The 20,889-nt window shown below is 42.0% G+C and overlaps 1 protein-coding gene across 2 annotated transcripts in view; it reads left to right on the forward strand.

The window, feature by feature from the left end:
• The window catches only part of GXYLT2 (glucoside xylosyltransferase 2), a 75,985-nt gene that overhangs the window by 45,110 nt on the left and 9,986 nt on the right, over positions 1–20,889 (forward strand). For both annotated transcript variants that reach the window (XM_043443122.1, XM_043443123.1), the window contains exons 4-5: positions 11,706–11,957; positions 13,613–13,736. In XM_043443122.1, the coding sequence (XP_043299057.1) occupies positions 11,706–11,957; positions 13,613–13,736 (376 nt within the window). The remainder of the gene's footprint in view (positions 1–11,705; positions 11,958–13,612; positions 13,737–20,889) is intronic.

Genomic DNA, 20,889 nt, shown 5'->3' on the forward strand with positions numbered 1-20,889 from the left:
AAATTCGGAGGTTGAGATTAGCAGATACAAACTACTATATGCAAAGTAGATAACAAGATCCTACTCTATAGCACAGGAACTGTGCTCAATATCTTATAATAAACTATAATGGGAAAGAATGTCAAAAAAACTGTATTTGTATATATGTATTTGAACCACTCTGTGCTATACACCAGTAAGACACAACATTGTAAATCAACCCTACTTCAATTTTGAAAACTCCAAAATTATGTGCATTTGTGTGTGTATGTATACATACACAAACATCATATATAAAAGCATTCATTCAACAATACTTACCAAACCCAAACTAATTTCAGATAGTGATAAGAATAATGAGAAAAAATTAAAGCATTTTAGAGAATGATGGGGAGTGGGGCTGTCTGAGGAGGTCGCAGTTGGGTTGAGATCTGAATTCCTGGCCTTGAAAAGGTCATGTGCCTGCGTGCTCAGTTGCTTTCAGTCGTGTCTGACTCTTTGCCACCCTGTGGACTGTCGCCCACCAGGCTCTTCTGTCCATAGGATTCTCCAGGCAAGTATACTGGAGTGGGTTGCCATGCCCACCTCCAGGAATCTTCCCGATCCAGGGATCAAACCCAAGTCTCCTGCGTCTCCTGCATTGCAGGTGGATTCTTTATACTGAGCCATCGGGAAAGCCCTGAAAAGGTTGTTTTTGTATATATATTTAAATATGTAGAAACTGCCTGAGGTGGGGTGAAGTTCACTGAACTGTAATGGTTAGTTAATTCTAAAAAAGAAGAAAGGGTATAAGAGCATGGAGTGATGGCATGCTGGGGAGAGGCAGAAAAAGAACTATTTGAATTTCTTATTCTGTGGATTGCTGAATTGTCCATACTTTTATAACATACAAGCATGAGTTTGTATAATTTACACGGTTTTTTAAATGGCAAGCCAGTAAGATAGAGGAAAAAAATAATTTTCATAATGTATGGAAACTTTTTATTCACATTTACAAGAATATACAGACATGCCAGAATTACAGAGGATCACAGATGGTGCTGACCTCTTTCTGACCAGGTGTTCTGGTTCTGGGTGTATTTACATTAAAACAAACAATAAATGCTACAATTATAATAGAGAAAAGGATGATTGTACTGATCTATTTACTTGTCTCCCTGCCATCTGCATCCCTTCCCTCCTGCATGCCACTCCTGGATTTTTTAGTTTTTTTTTTTTTTTTGATTTTTTAGTTTTTGAATGATGTTCTCATGTGGATTCTCAGCCCAGAGTCCCTGTTGTCTTATAGGATCAAGTCGGGGCAACCCCTCAGCGTGGTTTTTCAGGGCCCTTTGCATTCTGAATGAGTTCACTTCTTAACTTTTCAGCATTATTCCAAATCATGAATTCTTATCTTAGATTGCCACCTCTATTTACTAGAGGATCTCTCAGAGGTTACCCAGCCATCAATGGACATCTTTGTCATTACCTGTCTTTCTCCCTTTCCCAAAAAATTATTTTCTCTGTAATAGCTTCAAGATAGGTCCAGTGTAGGTTTTTTGAAAAAGAATGTGATAGAATGGTGGAAGAAAAAGGAATTTATTTTGATCAAGTTGCATATATATATTGAAATGTAAAATTTCCTTTCTATTCTGATTTTGATTTGGAAACAGGAATTTTGGTTCCAGAGGAGAAAGTCCAAATAGCCCCAGAAATCCTCTTCCATCCAGTTTATCTTTTTGTAGAATGAGAAGGGTTTGGGGACTGCAAACATTTGCCACAGAATCTAGCCCCTTCCCAGGTAGTGCTAGTGGTAAAGAAACTGCCTGCCAACGCGGGAGACGTGAGGGACTCTGGTTCAATCCCTGGGTCAGAAAGAACCCTGGAGAAGGAAATGGCAACCCACTCCACTATTCTTGCCTGGAGAATCCCATGGATAGAGGAGCCTGGTGGGCTACAGTCCATGGGGTCACAAAGAATCAGACACAACTGGGCAACTAAGCACACAGGAGGTATATATAATGTAAAATGTTTTAATTAACCATTTTTAAGGTACAGGTCTGTGGCATTCAGTACACTGTGCAAACCATCACCATCTCCAGAACTTTTTCATCTTCCCAGAGTTAAACAACGTCTGCATTTCTTGTGTGTTTCCATGGAGACCATCATTCGTTTAGTCATGATCTAACAGTGTATATGGAGACTGTGACTTTTAGACTGTACAAATGAATTGTTGCTGTTTTAATTATATTCAAGTCTCTGTTTTTCATAAATGTAGATGTCTTCCATTGGTAAGAATAAAAGATGTGTTTCTTTTTTGCTTCTTGGGATGTCTTTTCCACTTTTCTGTTTCCATCTTCTGTTTTAACTCTTTAACCCTATCCTGATTATCACTAACATCATTTACCAAATCCCCCCTTTGGAATTCAGTTCTACTGAAATCTAAATGGCTTTTTTTGCTTTTGCTTCTGTTCTGCCCTTTCCCTTTGTAACCGGCAATGGGGAGTCCCACTGCTTGCCACTCAAAAGCCAGTAGGAAAGTTTGCTTTATTTTGGATGCCAGCAATGGTGGGCTGGGGGGAGGGGGAGGCTTTTATAGACAGAGAGAGGGGGAGGCAGAAACTGCACAGTCTGGTCTAACTCATCATGAAATTGATGATCAGTGGTCTAACCACTGTCACCTTGATTGTCTTCAGTACAGTTTATCTTTAGTTCTGGGGTCCGTTTATTCCCATTTCCTTGGGGCCATTTCTAAGAACTGTGGCAGCTTATGTCGTGGCTACAGTCTGATCATCATGCAGTTAACTTCTCCCATCTGGTGGGGGTTTCACTGTCTCTAAGACAGCTCACAGGATATGGCTCAAAGTGTTATCTGTAGGCCTTGAGAAGGAACTAAAGATCCTTAATTATGCTTAATGACCAAATGGTTATTTCATCTCATCGGACTGTTTTCCTTTGTTTCTACATTTTCTCACTTCTCGGATTAAACCTATTCTTTAGCTAAACTCTTTTCACAGACAAAAGGCAGGCAGAGGTCATGTGGGGCAAGAACCATAGATTCCTGCTCCATTTTGCCTCCTCCAGCTCCCTTTCAATTCCTTCAGTTCTTAGGGTCTTTTTAAAATCCTGGAGAGGTAAGGAAATGGGATATTATACATATTTAGCAACTTAGATGGCCCGTTAACAGAGACTTGGAGGGTGACACAGTGGACCACACCAGCAAAAGAATGATATTCAGCACAGTAGGTGTTATGTTGGTTTTCTCTTCAGGAACGTGGTTCTTTTATTCTTCAGCTATGCACAGACCTTCTCATTTCTCAGGACCTGTCCTTTCTTCTGCAGTCAGCCCTGAAGCATATTTAAAGTTACAATGGTTCTGAGACAGCTCAGTGATTGAAGTCATTACTTTGGGTAAATACCTATTGATGCCTAATATGTCTTCTAGGCAATACACTAGGCCCACAAACTTTAGAAGTTCACTAGATCTAGAAGGTCCCTGCCCTCATGGAACTTCTATTCTAATTGGGGAAGGCAAGCAATAGATGAGAAAATAATTTGGTTGTGGACAGAGGTAGTATAGTGGTGTGTTGGAGAGGCTGGAAGGCAAGAGGAAGGAGGCTCTTGGGTAAGCATTTCTGAGGAGGTCACACCTGAGCTTATATGTGCAGGCTGAGTAAGAGCTGGGCATTCAAAAATGGTAAGTGGAAAGTTTTGCCTCACATGCGGGAATCTGTTGGTAACACTTTGCTCACAGGCCTGGGATGATGTTTATCCTAAATCACAGATGCTCCCTAGAGCTTGATCTCCAGAGCCAAGGAAAGGGGGAGAAATGTGAAGTTACTGTTAACTGATTTATATCAACAGATATGATTTGGGGACATCATTAATTTCATGCTAATCACAGTTTTGATACTTTAGGCAATTGTCTAAAACAAGAGCTCACACACCTTGAAACTAACTAAAGCATCAGAACTCCACATGTATTTCATAAACTATAGATACACTGTTTTTTAGATTTGAGCGCCTTATCTTCTTCACCTTGGGTGCTTTGAATATAGGGAATAAAGTGAGAGAGACCATTCCAAAAGATGATTCCTAGGAATTCATTTGATGTCCAGCAGTTAGGGCTCTGTGGCCCAGGTTCAATCCCTGGTCAGGGAACTAAGATCCCACAGGCGATGCTGCCTGGCCAAACAAACAAAGCAAACAAGCCAAAACACAAAAAAAGCCTTTTCCAAAAGGTAATTCCTGTGTTAAATGGGATAGTTTCTTCTTTATGTTTTCAATTTGAAAGTGGGGGACTTAAATGTGTTAGTTTCTAACTAAGCAAAGATTTAAGTGTGTCTCTGACAGTAGAAACTCTGCCTATATAGGCAGGAAGAGAAATGGAAGTTTGTTGGCTTCCTATTAAGTCTGTTTTGCTCCCCACCCTTTATAGACTTTGACAGTAATTGAGCCATAATGAAAAGTTGAAGGTCTTGAAGCCAGAGTTGTGCTAGGAGGTGAAAGATCACCACCGATAGGAAGTCGGTGCCCCATAGGGTCAGAGTATGTCTTTTAGGGACCACAGTTCATGTGTAACGAAAGTGCAGTGAAAAGTCTTGAAGAGGTTTAAAGGTGAAAGTGATATCATCTAATGTAGGTTTTTTAAAAAGCCCTCTGGACCTTTCATAATGATATGAGGCTCAATCCATCAGGAGCATATTCCATTGTAAATGAGTGTGTACCTAACAACCTAATAACAGCTTCCAGCTGTAGAAAGCAAAACCATGCTTAGAGAAATGGAGAAGTACACAAATCCATAGTCAGTATGGGAGACTTCAACACTCTTCCTTTTGATAATTGTTTGTTAGTGTGAAAATTAATGATGGCTCCCAAATCGTATCTGTTGATGTAAATGAACTTGCAGTGATTTCATATTTCTCCACTCTTTCTTTGTTTCTGAAGGTAGAACTCTGTAGAGCTCCTGTGGTTATAATAAGTAAACAGAAAATCAGTTGAGACCTGGAAATCCTTGACAACACTATCAACCAGCTGACCTAATTGGTAGCTATAGAATTTATAGAATGCTCCACCCAACAACTGCAGGATAAACATTCAGCATTCACCAAATACTGGGCCATAAAACAAGTCTCAGTGAAAGGGAGAGGATTGAAGTCATGCAGAATATGCTCCCTGAGTATAAGGAAGTTAAGTTAGAAACGAATAGTAAAAAGATATCTGGAAAATCCCAAATATTTGGAAATTAAGCAACCCCCCCTTGTAAATAACCCATGGGTCCAAGAAAAAATGACACTGGAGATTTAAAAATTGTTCTGGCTACTCTGTTCGGAATAGATCGGAGGCGGAACGCCAGTGAATGGACCTTTCCAGAATTCTAGGAGTGCTATAATGGTGCCTTGGACTGAGGGTGAGGCAGCGGAAAGGGAGAGAAATGGGCAAATTCCAGTGTATTTTGCAGGAACAGTGCATGAGACTTGCTGAGGATTGGATGTGAGAGATGAGGGTAGGAGAGGAAGCATCAGACCTCAATTCCTGGTTCAAATTATTTCACGTCTCCCCATTGCTCTCAGGGTCAAGTTCAAATTTGTCTGCGTAGGTCCTGATCAGGCCCCTGCCCACTTGACCAGCCTAATCTCTCCCCACCCCTTGCTCCTGGCTCTCCTGCTTTAAGCTTCAGACCCATCAGCCAACTTGCCTATGTGTTATTCTCTCCTGGTCACTGGGACTTTTCACATGCTGTTTTATTTATCTTTAACCCTGTTCTTCACTACTAATGTCTTGGCTTAGATGTCACTTCTTCTGGGAAGCCTGTTTTCACTCCAAACTGGTTTAGGGGGCCCGTCTTTGTGATTCTGTGCTACCCCTACCATTAACACATCTTACTTTGCTTTATCTGTCTTCCCAACTAAACTTGCTTGAGAACAGAGAATATGCCTCATTCTTTTACTGCTACTGCTACCACTATGTGGAGAAGGCAATGGCACCCCACTCCATTACCCTTGCCTGGAAAATCCCATGGACGGAGGAACCTGGTAGGCTGCCGTCCATGGGGTCGCGAAGAGTCGGACACGACTGAGCGACTTCACTCTCGCTTTTCACTTTCCTGCATTGGAGAAGGAAATGGCAACCCACTCCAGTGTTCTTGCCTGGAGAATCCCAGGGACGGGGGAGCCTGGTGGGCTGCCGTCTATGGGGTCGCACAGAGTCGGACACGACTGAAGTGACTTAGCAGCAGCAGCAGTAGCTACCACTATGACAGCCAGTTACTGGGCTGTGAGTCAAGGAACTAACCCTCCTGAGAGTGGGACAGGAAGACTATCACATAGCGTTTATCGAGTCCTCATTGTGTGTGTGTGCCAGGGGCTTCACATGCATTATCTCATTTAATCATCCTGACAGCACTCTGAAGTGAGTGACTGATCCCACCTACAAGATAAGGAAAATAAGGCTTAGAAGGCTTGAACTAGCTTGCCCAAGACCTCAGTTAGTAGTAGAAACAGAATCTGAACACAAGTAGTTGGATTTCAAAGCCAAAACTTTCAGCCACAGAGTTGTGCTATCAGAGTAAGGTTGGAGCAAATAATGAACTTGAATGAGAGCCAGTGGCCCCTGATAATCTTGCTGCCCATGGCCAGCCTTTGATCCTTACTTAGCACAGAGAGCCAGCAGGGTTCCCCTGAGGCAGCTGCCCAGGTTGGGATGATGAATGGAGCCAGAGCAGCTTTGTATACAAATAGCTATTGTCTGTTCCTGTGCCTCTTTTTGCCCTTCTCATAGAAACCAAAGGCCTCATTTCTAGTGCTAATTTCCATAAGGGAATTAGAATGGCTGGTTTTATACCCTTTCGGTAAGTATTCCTCTGCCCATTAAAACGTGGCCACAGTGAGCCCCTTCAAATTAATACCACCAATAATTGCTGCAGAATTAGCCTCAGGAGATTCAATGTTATAGAAGGAGTTGGGTTTTTCTGTTTTGTTTTTGTTTTTTTCTCAGATAAAGAGTAAAGAGACCTTTGTGCTCTTGTTTTCAGTCAAGGTAATAAGTGGATTATGATATTAGAAAGGTTCAAAACCTTCCATTTTTTCTCTGCTAGATTTTGTGTAAAAAACACTTTATGGTCAACACATGTTTTGAAGTACTGTGGCCACTGATGCGAATGGTAACTAACTACATTTGAAGTTTTTGAGAAAGGGAGTATTTCCTGCCATATCAGTAAGCAAGGATGTCAGAGTCATCAGCCATTCCAGCCCTCCAAATGTGAATTTCTGAGCCCTTTGGGCATTCAGGAAGGAGAGTAGCTGAGAGATCAGGCAGCCCTCAGGTTGCAGCCACTCCCTAAGGTGAGCACTGAGGATCTCAGAATGGGAAAAACTCAGGATACTGGCCCCAGATAGCTTAGATGCATATGAAAGGAATGATTTCAGTGAGCCCAGACTCTTGCATCTTCCTATACACAGAAAAGCACTAAATTCCTTAACTTGAGATACCTGGTTTTCTTTAAATCACAAAAATTCTTTTGATATTCAAACTACATGGTGTCTGTTGCAATCTTCTGTATTACCTGATTCCTTCCTGCCCACCCCACCCCACCCTCGCCCTCCCCCGGCCCCTGCATCCTCCCATCTTCTCTGAAGCAGTTCTCTCAGGGCTACTTGAGATGCTTCCTCCTGGGCTTAAGTCCTAGAAATTTCTGCCGAATAAAACATAACTCTCAACTTTTAGGTTGAGACTTTTTTTTAAGTCAACATTTTCAAAGAAAAATGCACAGAGACTTCTTATAGTAGCAGTGTGGCCATTTATTTATTTATTTTGACTTTTTTTTTTTGTATTGGGGTATAATCGATTGTTAACGAGATAATTTCAGGTGAACGGTGAAGGGACTCAGCCATACATATACATGTATGAATTCTCCCCCCAAACTCCCTTCCATCCAGGCTGTGTGGCTATTTATTGAGTACTTACTGTGTACCAAGTTCCTTGTGTCTTTTATTCACTGGATGCTTGTGACAATCCGGGGACAGGGGTGGTAGTGGTAGAGGTCTTGCTTTCCACTTTTTACACATGGGGACCTGGGGCCTGGAAAGACTGAGGAATTCATCCAGAGCCACAGGGCTCATGATGCCAGGATTTGAACTCACGAATGCCAGACTCAAGATTCCTAGGGACTAACTATCCTCTGTGCTGTCCCTGAGATGTATCATTAGGCTACTTTTAGATGTCTGTTTTGAAATATGATCTGTATACCAAAAAGAGCCCACCAAAGTGTTGTATACTTGAAATAAATTAAGATGAGGATTTTTTTTTTCATTGTGACCTTGTTTGTGATAACAAAAGCTTAAGAAGAACCTAAGTGTTCTATTTAGATGATTAAAAAAATTATGGTAGATCCACACAATAGAACGCTATACAGAAAAATAAGTAGGTAAAATCTCTGTGTACTGAATGGAAAGCCCTCCTACATGTATTGTTTTGGTTAATACAAAAGCAAGCAACAATGTCATGTGGCAGCCTGGATGAGTGGAGAGTTTGAGGAGGAATGGAGATGTGGACATGTATGGCTGAGTCCCTTCGCTGCTCACCTGCAACCATCGCAACATTGTTAATCGGCTATACCCCAATACAAAATAAAAAGTTTAAAAAAAAGAGAGCAAGAAGACTGGAGACATTGTTTGTGCTATGCTACCATTTGTAGTGTAAAAGGAAAGGGTATCTGCACAGCTATGTAATTTTTTAGTATGTAGTATTTATGTTGAAAAAGAAAAAACATGAAACTAATTTTAATAACATTTTAATTCAGTATATCCAAAATTTTATCATTTCAACCTATAATTATTATAAAATCATAATGAGATATTTGACATGCTTTTTAATATCCTTCATATGTCTTTAAAGTCTCTTGTATTGAAGAAGGAATTCATAGGGCCTGGACTCCATCTCAGGGCTGTCCGTGCTGGTCGTGCGCGGCCACCTCTCCAGTGGACTCTGAACTCTGTGCTTAGCGCCCATGGGAATGACAATGGAAGGATAAGACCCGCTCTGGGCAGGGAAATCTTGAAGATCACATCCAGGTTACTCATTGCCTAAGAGGAAACATACCTTAATCATCCCTGTCTCCGGACAGGTCATAAATTTTTTTCCGTATCTATCAGAATGTAATCACAGGCTTATCGATTATTAACTGGTTGGAACGTGACCACAAGCTTATTGATTATTAACTGTTTGGAATGTAACTGCGGGCTTCTTGATTATTGACTATTTGAACACATAACATGTGAATGATGTAGTTATTGTAGTTGTATTTACCCTTCCTTTGTTTATGTAAGTCTCAAGGAAATTGGGGTGGTGGTTGGACACGTACACATAGGGTGTAAAAGATTTTCACAAATGCTGGTCGGGGTCCTTGACTAAGAGGAGACTCTGCCTTGGGCCCGCCGGCCTAATAAACTGCACTCCACTATCTGCATTGTCCTTCTGAGTGAGTTTGTTTCCCGGAGAGCGTGGCTGTAACAGTATATTTATCACTGAATAGCTCAGTTCACTTTTTTTTTTAAACTCTCTAATTTATTTTATGTAGTATTGTTACTAACAGAACTTTTCCTGGGATAAGTGCTGGAATTCCCAGCAATGATTAATGTCTTTACAAAGTATTTAACAAGGTTACATGTATTTTTTTAATTTGGATAATCTGTTGTGACATGGTAGATGATCCTTGTTTTTTTGGGTTTTTTTTTGATCCTTGTTTTTTATTTCATTTTATTGACATGTAAATTCTATTCCTCTACTACATGAGGAAGGAAAGATAAATGTTACAACTAATCATGTAAGTTTTTAAATTATTCAAAACTGAAATCTCCATGATGCTTGTGTCATATGGTGCCCCTGTTCATCAATTTTAAATATTGGGATCTCGGTGGAATATTGTCTTAACTTGCCATAACAAAATACCATAACTGGATGACTTGAACCACAGAAATGTATTTTCTTACAGTTCTAGAGGCTGGAAGTCTGAGATTAGGGTGAGAACCCTCTCTCTGGCATGCAGACTGCTGCCCTTCTCACTGTGTCCTCGCATGGCAGAAAGAGAGAGCGAGCGAGAGAGAGACACAAGCTGTCTAATGTCTCTTAATGAGGACACGGATCCCATCTTGCTGGAGAAGGAAATGGCAGCCCTTTCCAGAATACTCCAGTATTCTTGCCTGGAGAATCCCGTAGAGAAGCCTGGTGGGCTACTGCCTGTGGGGTCGCAAAGAGTCAGGCATGACTGAGCATGCACACATGCATCCCATCTTGGGGGTTCTGCCCTCAGGACCCCAGTAACCATAATTACCTCCCAAAGACCCCCATCTCTAAATACCATCAGATTGTGTGTTAGGGCCTCAACATATGCATTTTGGAAAGACTGTCAGGCCCTAACAAGTGTTGTTATGGTTTTAGAATGATGATCCTTCTTTGGTTAAGCTACCTCTAAATTTGGGGGAACAGTAACAAAACAAGGCAAATAACCCTATTACTATAATAACAATGGCTTTGAAATCTCAAACCCCAGGGCACAGTTCTGGTAAGCAAAAAAGCAGTTAGCAAAGGAGAACTTGCTTACTTAAGGTGGCTGACTTGAATGATCTACAACAGAGGTTGACAAACCAGAGCCCTTGAGTCAAGAATGTCTTTTATGTCTCATATGGTTGACAAAAGAAACATAAGAAGAAGGTTTTGTGACATCTAAAGATTATATGTAATTTAAATTTAAGTGTTCCTAAGTATTACTGGAATTATCCATGCTCATTTGTTTATATATTGTCCATGGCTGCTTTTATCCTACAACAGAGGTGAGTAGCTGCAATAGAGCCTAAAATATTATTCCCTAGCCATTTAGAGCAGAGAAGGCAATGGCATCCCACTCTTGCCTAGAAAATCCCATGGATGGAGGAGCCTGGTAGGCTGCAGTCCATGGGCTCGCTAAGAGTCAGACATGACTGAGCGACTTCACTTTCACTTTTCACTTTGATGCATTGGAGAAGGAAATGGCAACCCACTCCAGTGTTCTTGCCTGGAGAATCCCAGGGACAGGGGAACCTGGTGGGCTGCCGTCTATGGGGTCGCACAGAGTTGGACACGACTGAAGTGACTTAGCAGCAGCAGCAGTCATTTAGAGAAAAGCATTTGCCAATCGCTGCAGACAAAGCTGGCCAATGACTTGCTTTGCCTATTTCCAAGTGTAAACCTTAGTGGAAAATATTATTTCAAAAGGATGCAGAGCCATACCCCCCAACAGTGGGAGAAATGGATCCAGAGACAGAGTATTTACCCTAAAGCCTGGCATGAACTATTCTAGTTGTCCAGCTTCAAGTGTTCTAATGCCTGCCCTAGATTTTCCAAGAAAAAACTAAAATAGAAGGACAGATGGCCTTACTGAAGGATGGAAGAAGAAAGCCTGGAAGAAGAAGAAGAAGAAAGTAGTCATTTGCTGATACTTTCATTCCCTGGGAAATTTAACCCTTACCAAATATAGTCAAGGGTCCTGGAATTGGACCAATCTTGGTTAAGATTGATCTTTCTTTGAGCGTCTACCCTTTGATTGATGCTTCTCCCTCAAGTCCAAGGAGAAGAAAGGAATGGGAGCTAAGAAGGATACCCTTTGCAGAATTAGCGTTAATCAATGAAATCAGTGTCAGTGTTGACCTCTCAGGCCACTTCCTTTGTTTCTGACTTGTCACGTTTTCCCTCCTCACCCAATACATACAAAGGTAATTTTAAAGGATGTGGACTCCCTTCTCTACGTGGACACCGATGTTCTCTTTCTGAGACCTGTTGATGACATCTGGAAGCTTCTGAGGCAGTTTAATTCCACTCAGCTTGCAGCCATGGCCCCCGAGCATGAAATCCCCAAGATCGGCTGGTACAGCCGCTTTGCCCGGCACCCTTTCTATGGCTCTGCGGGGGTTAACTCAGGAGTCATGCTAATGAATTTAACTCGGATAAGAAGTGCCCAGTTCAAGGTAAGAAAGTAGTTTATATTTCCTTTTTTAAACATCAAGGCTTTGTCTTCTCAGCATGACGTTCCCGGAGTGTCAGTGTATTGACTTTAGAAGTAGATGGCTTGTAGAAGAAGCCAGGGAAGAGAAAGGCATTTGGAAAGTTACAGAATATTTCTTGGTTTAGGAAAATCCCAGGTGATTATGGTTAAAGCTCTTCAACAGAGTTACTATTCGGGAACATTATGTTGCATTTCTGAATTCCATCTTTAAACCCTGTGTGTATCTCAGCCTTCAAAAACCTTGGAGAACTCCTTGGAATTACCCTAGGGATAAATTTACATAAATATACAGAGATAAATGAACAAGGCCTCAGCTTTTATCTTGGCAAAGAACTGGAAGAACCTAAATTAACATCAGTAGAGAACAAGTCAAAAAAAAATTATCCTCCTACTAAAAAGGATTAGGTCAAATCTGTAAGTGAGATAAGTAAGATACCTAAAAAAATATTAAGTGAAAAAATTTAAATACAACAAAGCATGGTACCATAGGGTGTGATTCCTTTTATGCCTTAGAAGTTTCCAGAAGAATACCTAAGAAACTGGTCATTAATTGTGGCTCCATCTAGAGAAAGTGGGGATGGGAATTGTAGGAAACAGAAGGAAAGATATCTTTACTTTTTACATCTTTGTGTGCTGTCTGAATATTTAGTGTGAATATGTTGCTTTTGGAGAAGGCAATGGCAGCCCACTCCAGTACTCTTGCCTGGAAAATCCCATGGACAGAGGAGCCTGCAGTCCATTGGGTCGCTAAGGGTCGGACACGACTGAGCGACTTCACTTTCACTTTTTACTTTCATGCATTGGAGAAGGAAATGGCAACCCACTCTAGTGTTCTTGCCTGGAGAATCCCAGGGATGGGGGAGCCTGGTGGGCTGCCGTCTATGGGGTCGCACAGAGTTGGACACGACTGAAGCGACTTAGCAGCAGCAGCAGCAGTAGCATGTTGCTTTTGTCTTAAAAATAAATAACTGTTGTGAGATCAGGAAAGGGTATTTTTCCTTCAGTTCAGTTCAGTAACTCAGTCGTGTCCTACTCTTTGCGACCCCATGAATCGCAGCACGCCAGGCCTCCCTGTCCATCACCGACTCCCGGAGTCTACCCAAACCCATGCCCGTCAACTCGGTGATGCCATCCAGCCATCTCATCCTCTGTCATCCCCTTCTCCTCCTGCCCCCAATCCCTCCCAGCATCAGAGTCTTTTCCAGTGAGTCAACTCTTTGCATGAGGTGGCCAAAGTACTGGAGTTTCAGCTTCAGCATCAGTCCTTCCAATGAACTAAGATACCTTAATTATGGTATCTGTATTTTGTTCCTTCACTTCAGAGGCAAGAATTTAGTGTAACAAAGGAAGGTTCAATCTGGGGCCTGCTTTTCTGAGAAGCCATAGGCCCGCTTCTAGTTCCAGGTTCATCTGCCATCCATGTGTACGCCTGTGATCTCCGGTCCTAGTTTTGCTTTGTTCTGTGCCTTGAGGCCAGCAGGACCCTTCCTCTACTGATTTCATTTTCACTCTGGGGGGCAGAGAGTACAGGGGAGAACTCATCCCTGTACACTGATACTCAGCAGATCAGATGTATTTGCCATGCCGTAGCCAGTGTGATGGTTTTGTCTTTTCCAGAACAGCATGATTTCAACAGGCTTGGCTTGGGAGGACATGCTGTACCCTCTCTACCAGAAGTACAAGAATGCCATCACGTGGGGAGACCAGGACTTATTAAATATTATTTTTTATTTCAACCCAGGTAGGTTCTCTTTCAACAATGTGGTTCATGGAGGAGTTCGCCCACCTCACCCCACAGAACACATTCCAGCCTGGATTGTGTTGGCGGAGCCTGAATCATGCCTGTGTCCCCTTGCAAAGGGGGCCTTGTCATCCGCCCTTGGGGTCTCACGTGGGCCGTCCTCTCGCTGCCAACACAAAAGGTCAAATGTTGAAACCTCCAACACTGGGCTCCATTTTTCAAGAATATCTTTTGGTTTTTGCCATGCCGTTCTTTGAAGAAGTACAGGCAAAATAAATGAGTGGCATAGACCTAAATGAAAACGTTATAATCCATGTGCCAAGGCCCTCCATAGCCTGAACAATTGCTAGATTGAAGGGACTTGATTCTTGGGATCCTGACAGTGAAGGGACTTGTTCAGGGTTAAAACAATGTAGAAGAGGGACCAAGAATACATATCCCTGTTTCTTTCCACCTGGGGCAAAGAAATTCTTCAAGTCAGTGATTTGGTGGACTTGGGGAAGGAAGGGGGATGTAAGTTTCTGGTCTGCATTTTTATATTGACACCTAAAGCTAAACATTTCCTTCTTTTCTTTTATCTTTATTACAGTCTTACTTAATGTGATTGAAATCAAAACCATGTTTTCTCTTTGAGAAAGATCTCTGGGGAAAAAAAATCACTTCTCTCCATAACCTAATCAGGACCCTCCTTGGTCTTTAAAAATCTTGAAATAGAGAATTTCCTGGTGGTCCAGTGGTTAAGACTTGGGCTTTCACCACCCTGAACCAGGGTTTGATCCCCAGTCAGAAACTAAGATCCCATAAGCCATGCGATGTGACCAAAAAAAAAATCCTGAAATAGAGGCTCCTGTTTTCTAAGACTTCTGTCTCTGTATGTACCTGTATTTGGTTTTTTACAAAATTCGGAAATAAAGCCTAATCTCATATATCTTTGAATCAAAAAGGAGCAAATCCTGGAAAAGAAAAAAAAAAAACAGGTTGATACGTAATGGACTTCATTTCTGGGAAAGATTCCTGATACTAACTCTTGTGATGAAGGGGGTGTGTTGGCTGTTGGTTTGTGGTGTGTTTTAGTCCATTTCACTCTGATAGCAACAGGGACTTTAAAGTCAGCCCCTCCTCCTTTTTCTTCTTAAGCAGATTCCATCTTTTTTTCTAGGTGTAGTTATACTGAGTAGGACTCTTGGCTACAAATGAAAGGCCCCTGGAGTTAGTGTAGACACAAAGGATACTTTTTTTTTAATAAGCAAACTGCTGTCCTGTAGAAATCTAGAGCAGGAAGACCTGAAACAGGCAAGGGAAAAGGCTGAGCAGCCCAGGCTAGGCTTTTCCTTCTCCCACTGAGGATGTGCATTCCTCACTTTGAAGGTTCTCATTCTGTGCTCACAGCACAATACCACAGTTTCACACTCCAGGTCCAGCCACAAGGAAAGACTAACTTTATTCCACTTCCAGATTCCCGCGGGGGAGGAAACAGATGTTGGCAGCCTGTTGGCCAGGAGCCTGAAGCTAAGGAATAGTGACTGATGTTGATTATTTACCGAGTGTCAGGTGTTGTTCTGAGCATTTTCTTATTTAATTTTCATAGGAACTCTGATAGAATCCCCATTTTACAAATGTACAAAATGAAAGAGAGTTAAATAATTTGTGGCATAGCTAATGAGTGCCAGAGCAGGGGTACAAGCCCAGGCGTTTCCAACTCCAGCCCCATGTCTTTGGGTGGGGGGGGTCTCCTAGTTGAGGGGGGTGTCTAAAGAGCTGTGCAGTTTTCCCCAAATGTGTCTCTCTCCTGCATTATTTTATCCTTTATTTCAGGGGTCCCCAGTCTCCAGGATCTATTGCCTGATGTTCTCAGGTGGAGCTGATGTAATAATAATGGAAATAAAGTGCACAATAAATGTAATGTGCTTAAATCATCCCCAAACCACACCCCCGCAAGCCTGGTCCATGGAAAAATTGTCTTCCACAAAACTGGTCTCTGGTGCCAAAAAGGTTGGGGAACACTGCTTTATTGCATTTTCCCTCTCTGTTGTGTGGCTTAAACACTCTTCTATAGCCTATCTGTCCATATTCCCAAACTGAGGAATTCAAAAGATCTGCTCAATTGCCTCCCCAGAAATCCTCTTAGCCTGTTGCAGAGTATTTGAGGACATGATCAACGAGTAAATAATACTCAAAGGTGGTCACAAGCAGTTCTGCCATTAGACTGAGACCCTTGTCTTTAATTAATCTAAAAACCAGCTGAATTTAATGGCGCCCCACTGCCCATCTTAGATCCATTGAGTACAAGGATTTTATAAAATAATTAGGAAGTTGTTCTGAATCCTGAGTCTGAGCAGTAGCAAGTAAATAACGGAGTTTCCTCACTTTAGGTCAGTAAGTATTAGGTGTCTCTTTGAGCGTTCTTTGTATGGCCTGCCTTTGATCTTTCATGCTTTATTCAGATCCTTTATCAAACATGAGCTCTTTGGCCTGAAATCCAGTGATATCCATCATATTAAAGGTTTTTCTTTGTTTATATTGATTGGGAGCACTTTCTATAAACCAAAACAAACAGTATTTGAGGAGGAAAAAAAAGGTGTTACCTTTATCCCTGGAAAGGAGAGAGGAAGAGAAAATTGGCCATGACTCAGGAAATAAACATGCTTATTGTTATGATTCTCTGGGTTGCCATGGGTGAAGCGATAGACACAAAACCTGAGCCCAAATCTAGAATACTTTCATTCTTATAGCTTCCTGTAGCCAATCATATCGCTAAAACTTACAAGTCATTAGCTTAAAAATGTGAAACTCTTGCTATAGTTAGATAGTAAATGCCTGTGGGTGTGTAATTGTCATGCTGAGTACTGGACTGACTCACGAGGTGACAGCTGAAGCCCATGAGAGACACACAGGTAACTCATCCCAAAGGACTTTTCCTGGCAGTGAGCCGAGGCAGTTTCATCAAGAAATGGAAGATGAACTCACATCTTTATAGGTGAATTTGAGTCAAGAGCAGAGTTCTGTGGGAAGGGTAAATTTGACAAGGGCTCATAGAGAACCCGATTTAGAAAGATGTGCTTAGATTCACATATACTTAGGTTTCAGGGAAAAAAATTCTACTCAGACCAACTAAGTAGGGGTCTAGGTGCCAGTCCCATGAACACATGGGTCAGATCATACCAGGCCTCTTGAGAACCATCTCTGGGCAGCTGCTCAGGACCAAAGCTGATTTCTTCATCCCTCAGAGGCCTCATGGTATCTGCCTTATTGCTTCTGCTCATCTGATTCCATTCCATCTCTCCAGCAATATTCTTTGCTTGTACATGGCCCAACATCACGTCAACAGAACCTTACAAGTCTATACCAATGATGATAGGTTTTGTTTTTTTTTTCTTTTTTATTTCTTAGATTCTGGAAGGAGAGAAAGACAGAGAGGGAGATTGTTCTGGTCCAGCCTATCAACTCACTCCCAGCCAGCTAGCTCTAAACCAGTTTTATTTTTTTGGGTGAGGAGACTGCCCTTGTTCCAGTCATGAGGGGCCAGAGGAACAAGATCACGTGCCTTTTTCCTCTGTCAAACATGACTACCTGGATCTGTCCCTTCTTCAGAAACAGTTTCTAAAAATGTGTGTGTGGGCAGGAAAGGAAATGAAACCAGCTAAGTACAGATGACGAGGCAGGACATCCAACCACAGTAGAAGTGGTAGGGTTCTGTCCAGGAAGAGAGAGAAGAGCTGAAACACAAGGGGAATATATACGTAGATCGTCCATGAGTTGAATCTGATACAAAGGAGTCAGGAGGAGTTTCTGGGGCCACAGGGAGCAAGACACAGTGTCACATGGAACAAGCTTCTTCAGAGGCCCAGTCAGGCCTTTTCTCTCATCCTGTCTGGGTCACTGGAGTTTTGCACCTGGCGGACAACCACACTATTTACTCACCCACCAAAAACACCCAGCAGTTGGCAATTATGAGGGTGTTTAGGGGTGAACAGGCCCAGTTATTTGGTTTTAGGCCTGTCCTGGAAACTGATAACAGATCATTGTCTGGGAAGTTCATGAACTCTGATCTGAAGTGCAAGAATGAAGATTGTTGGGTCCTTGTGAGAAAGAGTTGTGTCTACTTAGTCTTCCTCAAGTGAATGTAGTGCGAGTCTTAGCACCTTAAGTGGCGCATTGAAGACCAGATGGAGTTGGTCTTCAGAGGTGTATTGACTGGCTGGAGGAATGGGATTAATAGACTGCCGCAAAAGAGGGAAGGAAATCAAAAAGAAAGAGCATAGCCAGGAATGTGAGAGGAAGGGATGGTGGGGAGAGAAAGGAGAGGAAGAAAGCAGAGAAAGGGGAGAGATACAGAGGCTAGAGGAAGGTATAAGCTTTTGTTCTCCCATTCAGCAGCTATCTTTTGAGCACCTACTGGGTGCCAGCCCCAGGGCTAGGCAGTGGGCGTATGGCAGCAAACAGGAGACAGAGTTCCTCCTTTTACCAAACCTACCTTTTACTGGGAGAGATCGACTTGTAGAGAATAGAAACAGGTCATTCAGAATCACCAATTGTGATCAGTACTGTGAAGGAAACAAGTGTGGGGTTGAGCGAGCCACTGTCAGGCCTGGGGAGAAAGGGTTGCTTCTTCAGACAGTGTGATCAAAGGTGACTTCACAGAGGAGTGAATTGCCCTTTTCTTGAACAAGGTGCATTTTGGAAGAAGGAAGAAGAGGAGGCTGGGGAAGCTTAGTTTCAGAATAAGACATTAAAAAACAAAACAACAAACAAATCGCTCGGAGGAGTGCAAACAGCCTCCGATTTGTTGATAGAATATAGTAAGTAAGTAGCAAGCTTATTTCACCGGGAAGTTAAAAATGATCAAACTTTTCGATCAATTTAGAGACTCCAAGAGTAGGAAATGATCAGAAGTTTAAGGAGCAATCAATTCACATAGTCCTTTGTAAATAGTTAGAAGGCTGTGGAAATAAATATAGACTCCTGAAGAGATCACTAAGGTATTTTAATCTCATAAATAATCAATTAATGACCTACTTTATCTATATAAAATGGAGAGGAAAAATAGCAAAGACCCAGAGAGATTGGCTGGAAATTTTTTTTAAATAAATTGCAGGAGTCTAAAGCATTGGGGATTTGGAATTTAAAAACCATTCACTGTATTATTTCCTCAACAGTGGAAAAAAATAACTTGCACATTTCATGGTGCTGCCATTTTTTAAACATTAGGTTTTGACAGCTGTGATAATCTTGCTTACACTAGATTCATTTCAGAATAGTTATTGATTATGTGCCAAATTACCATGAGTAATCCATACGACATGTTCATCAGCTGATCTTAGAAGTTTACCAACTTCAACCCACCCCAGGATGCTGGGGTAGCCCCTCTCCTCCTCCTTCTCACATTAACTACTTGGAGGTTTCACAGTGTAACCCACATCAAATGTATCTGTGAATAAAAAAGCACATCTCTTTTTTTTTTTAACTTTTTATTTTATATTGTGATATAGCTGATTATGGGCTTCTCAGGTAATGCTAATGGTAAAGAACCCACCTGCCAATGCAGGAGACGTAAGAAACACTGGTTTGATCCCTGGGTCAGAAACATCCCCTGGAGGAGGTCATGGCAGCCCACTCCACTACTCTTGCCTGGAGAATCCCATGGACAGAGGACCCCAGTGGTCTACAGTCCACAGAGTCACAAAAGAGTTGGACATGACTGAAGTGACTTTGCACGCGTAGCTGATTAATAATATTGTGATTGCTTTAAGTGAATAGCTAAGGGACTCAGCCATACTTATACATGTATCCATTCTCCCCCAAACTCCCCTCCCACCCAGGCTGCACATCTGTTATTTTTGCCTGTGCACTCTTGATTGCCCTTACTTTTACTAACAGCACCCAGTTTTCTCAGGGGAATTTCTCAGGGAACTCCTTCCCCATCCCATGCAGTCTTAGAGCCCTGCCTGCCCTTAACTTGCACTAAACCATCAGACCATCTCCTGGGAACCTGAGTCTGGGAATCCAAGAGCAGAAAGTAGGCAAGGCTGGTTCATCCTGACAGCAGTGCTGAGAAGTTGACGTTAGTCCTGGATCCCGGGAGCTGCCCCACTTCCTGCCCCGGTTCAGCTTTCTCTCTGATTTTATGAGCTGTGCTGTATGTGCTTAACCGCTCAGTCGTGTCCACCCTGTGCGACCCCATGGAATGTAGCCCACCAGGCTCCTCTGTCCACGGTGATTCTCCAGGCAAGAATACTGGAGTGGGTTGCCACACCCTCCTCCAAGGGATCTTCCCAACCCAGGGATCGAACCCAGGTCTCCTGCATTGCAGGTGAATTCTTTACCATCTGAGACACCAGGGAAACCCATTTTTTTCTGTTTTTTTTTTTTTATGAGCTATCTCCTCTCTTTCCAAAGGAAAAAAAATTATTTTGCCTCACAAGTTAGAATCATAGTTAGTTACTTGCAACCTAATACATAGATGTATATTTCTTGAATATCTTAGGTCAAAGAAGTCTATTTATATGACAACTTTCCTACCATTAGCTTACCCTTCTGCAGAAATCGAGTTGCTCTGAAAAATTAAATGCCTTATCTTTTCTAAAACACACTCTGATTTCCAACCTCTTCACCATCATCAGGCCATTTTCTCCTCCTTAAAAGCTCTTCCAGGCTTCTATTTATGTCAGAATCCTATCCTTACTATACATCTGAGTTTAAATAAAGCTTTACTGAAATGCTTTCCTTTCTATGAACTCTGATAAAACGTGTTCATTTCTATACTATCTTCCTTACAAGAGTATAAATTCCCCAAGGGCAGAGGCAGCGCCTTATCACTCAGTGACACCAGTGCCTTGCATTGTGGTGAACAAATACTTGTTTCAGTTCTATTCTCAATGTGTTTTGCATTTCTTTCCCTGGAACATTCTGAAGGGAAGGTAAACAGGTTAATTGAATTCTGTCTGGACCAAATTTCACATGTGGCTTTCAATAGCTGGGATTCTTAGCTGGTCTTTAGGAGATCTACACAACCCTAAACTTGTAAGCAAATATTCTTCATATGTTTTTGTAAAGGCAGAATCTAAAGCCTTCATGAGATTCCCAGAGAGGTCTGTGACTCCTAAAAGGTTAAGAAAGCCTGGCCACCTGCAGGTCTAGAGACAATTGCTGTATA

This window comes from Cervus canadensis, chromosome 22, assembly GCF_019320065.1.
Source record: "Cervus canadensis isolate Bull #8, Minnesota chromosome 22, ASM1932006v1, whole genome shotgun sequence".
In the NCBI taxonomy this organism is placed as follows: domain Eukaryota; kingdom Metazoa; phylum Chordata; class Mammalia; order Artiodactyla; family Cervidae; genus Cervus; species Cervus canadensis.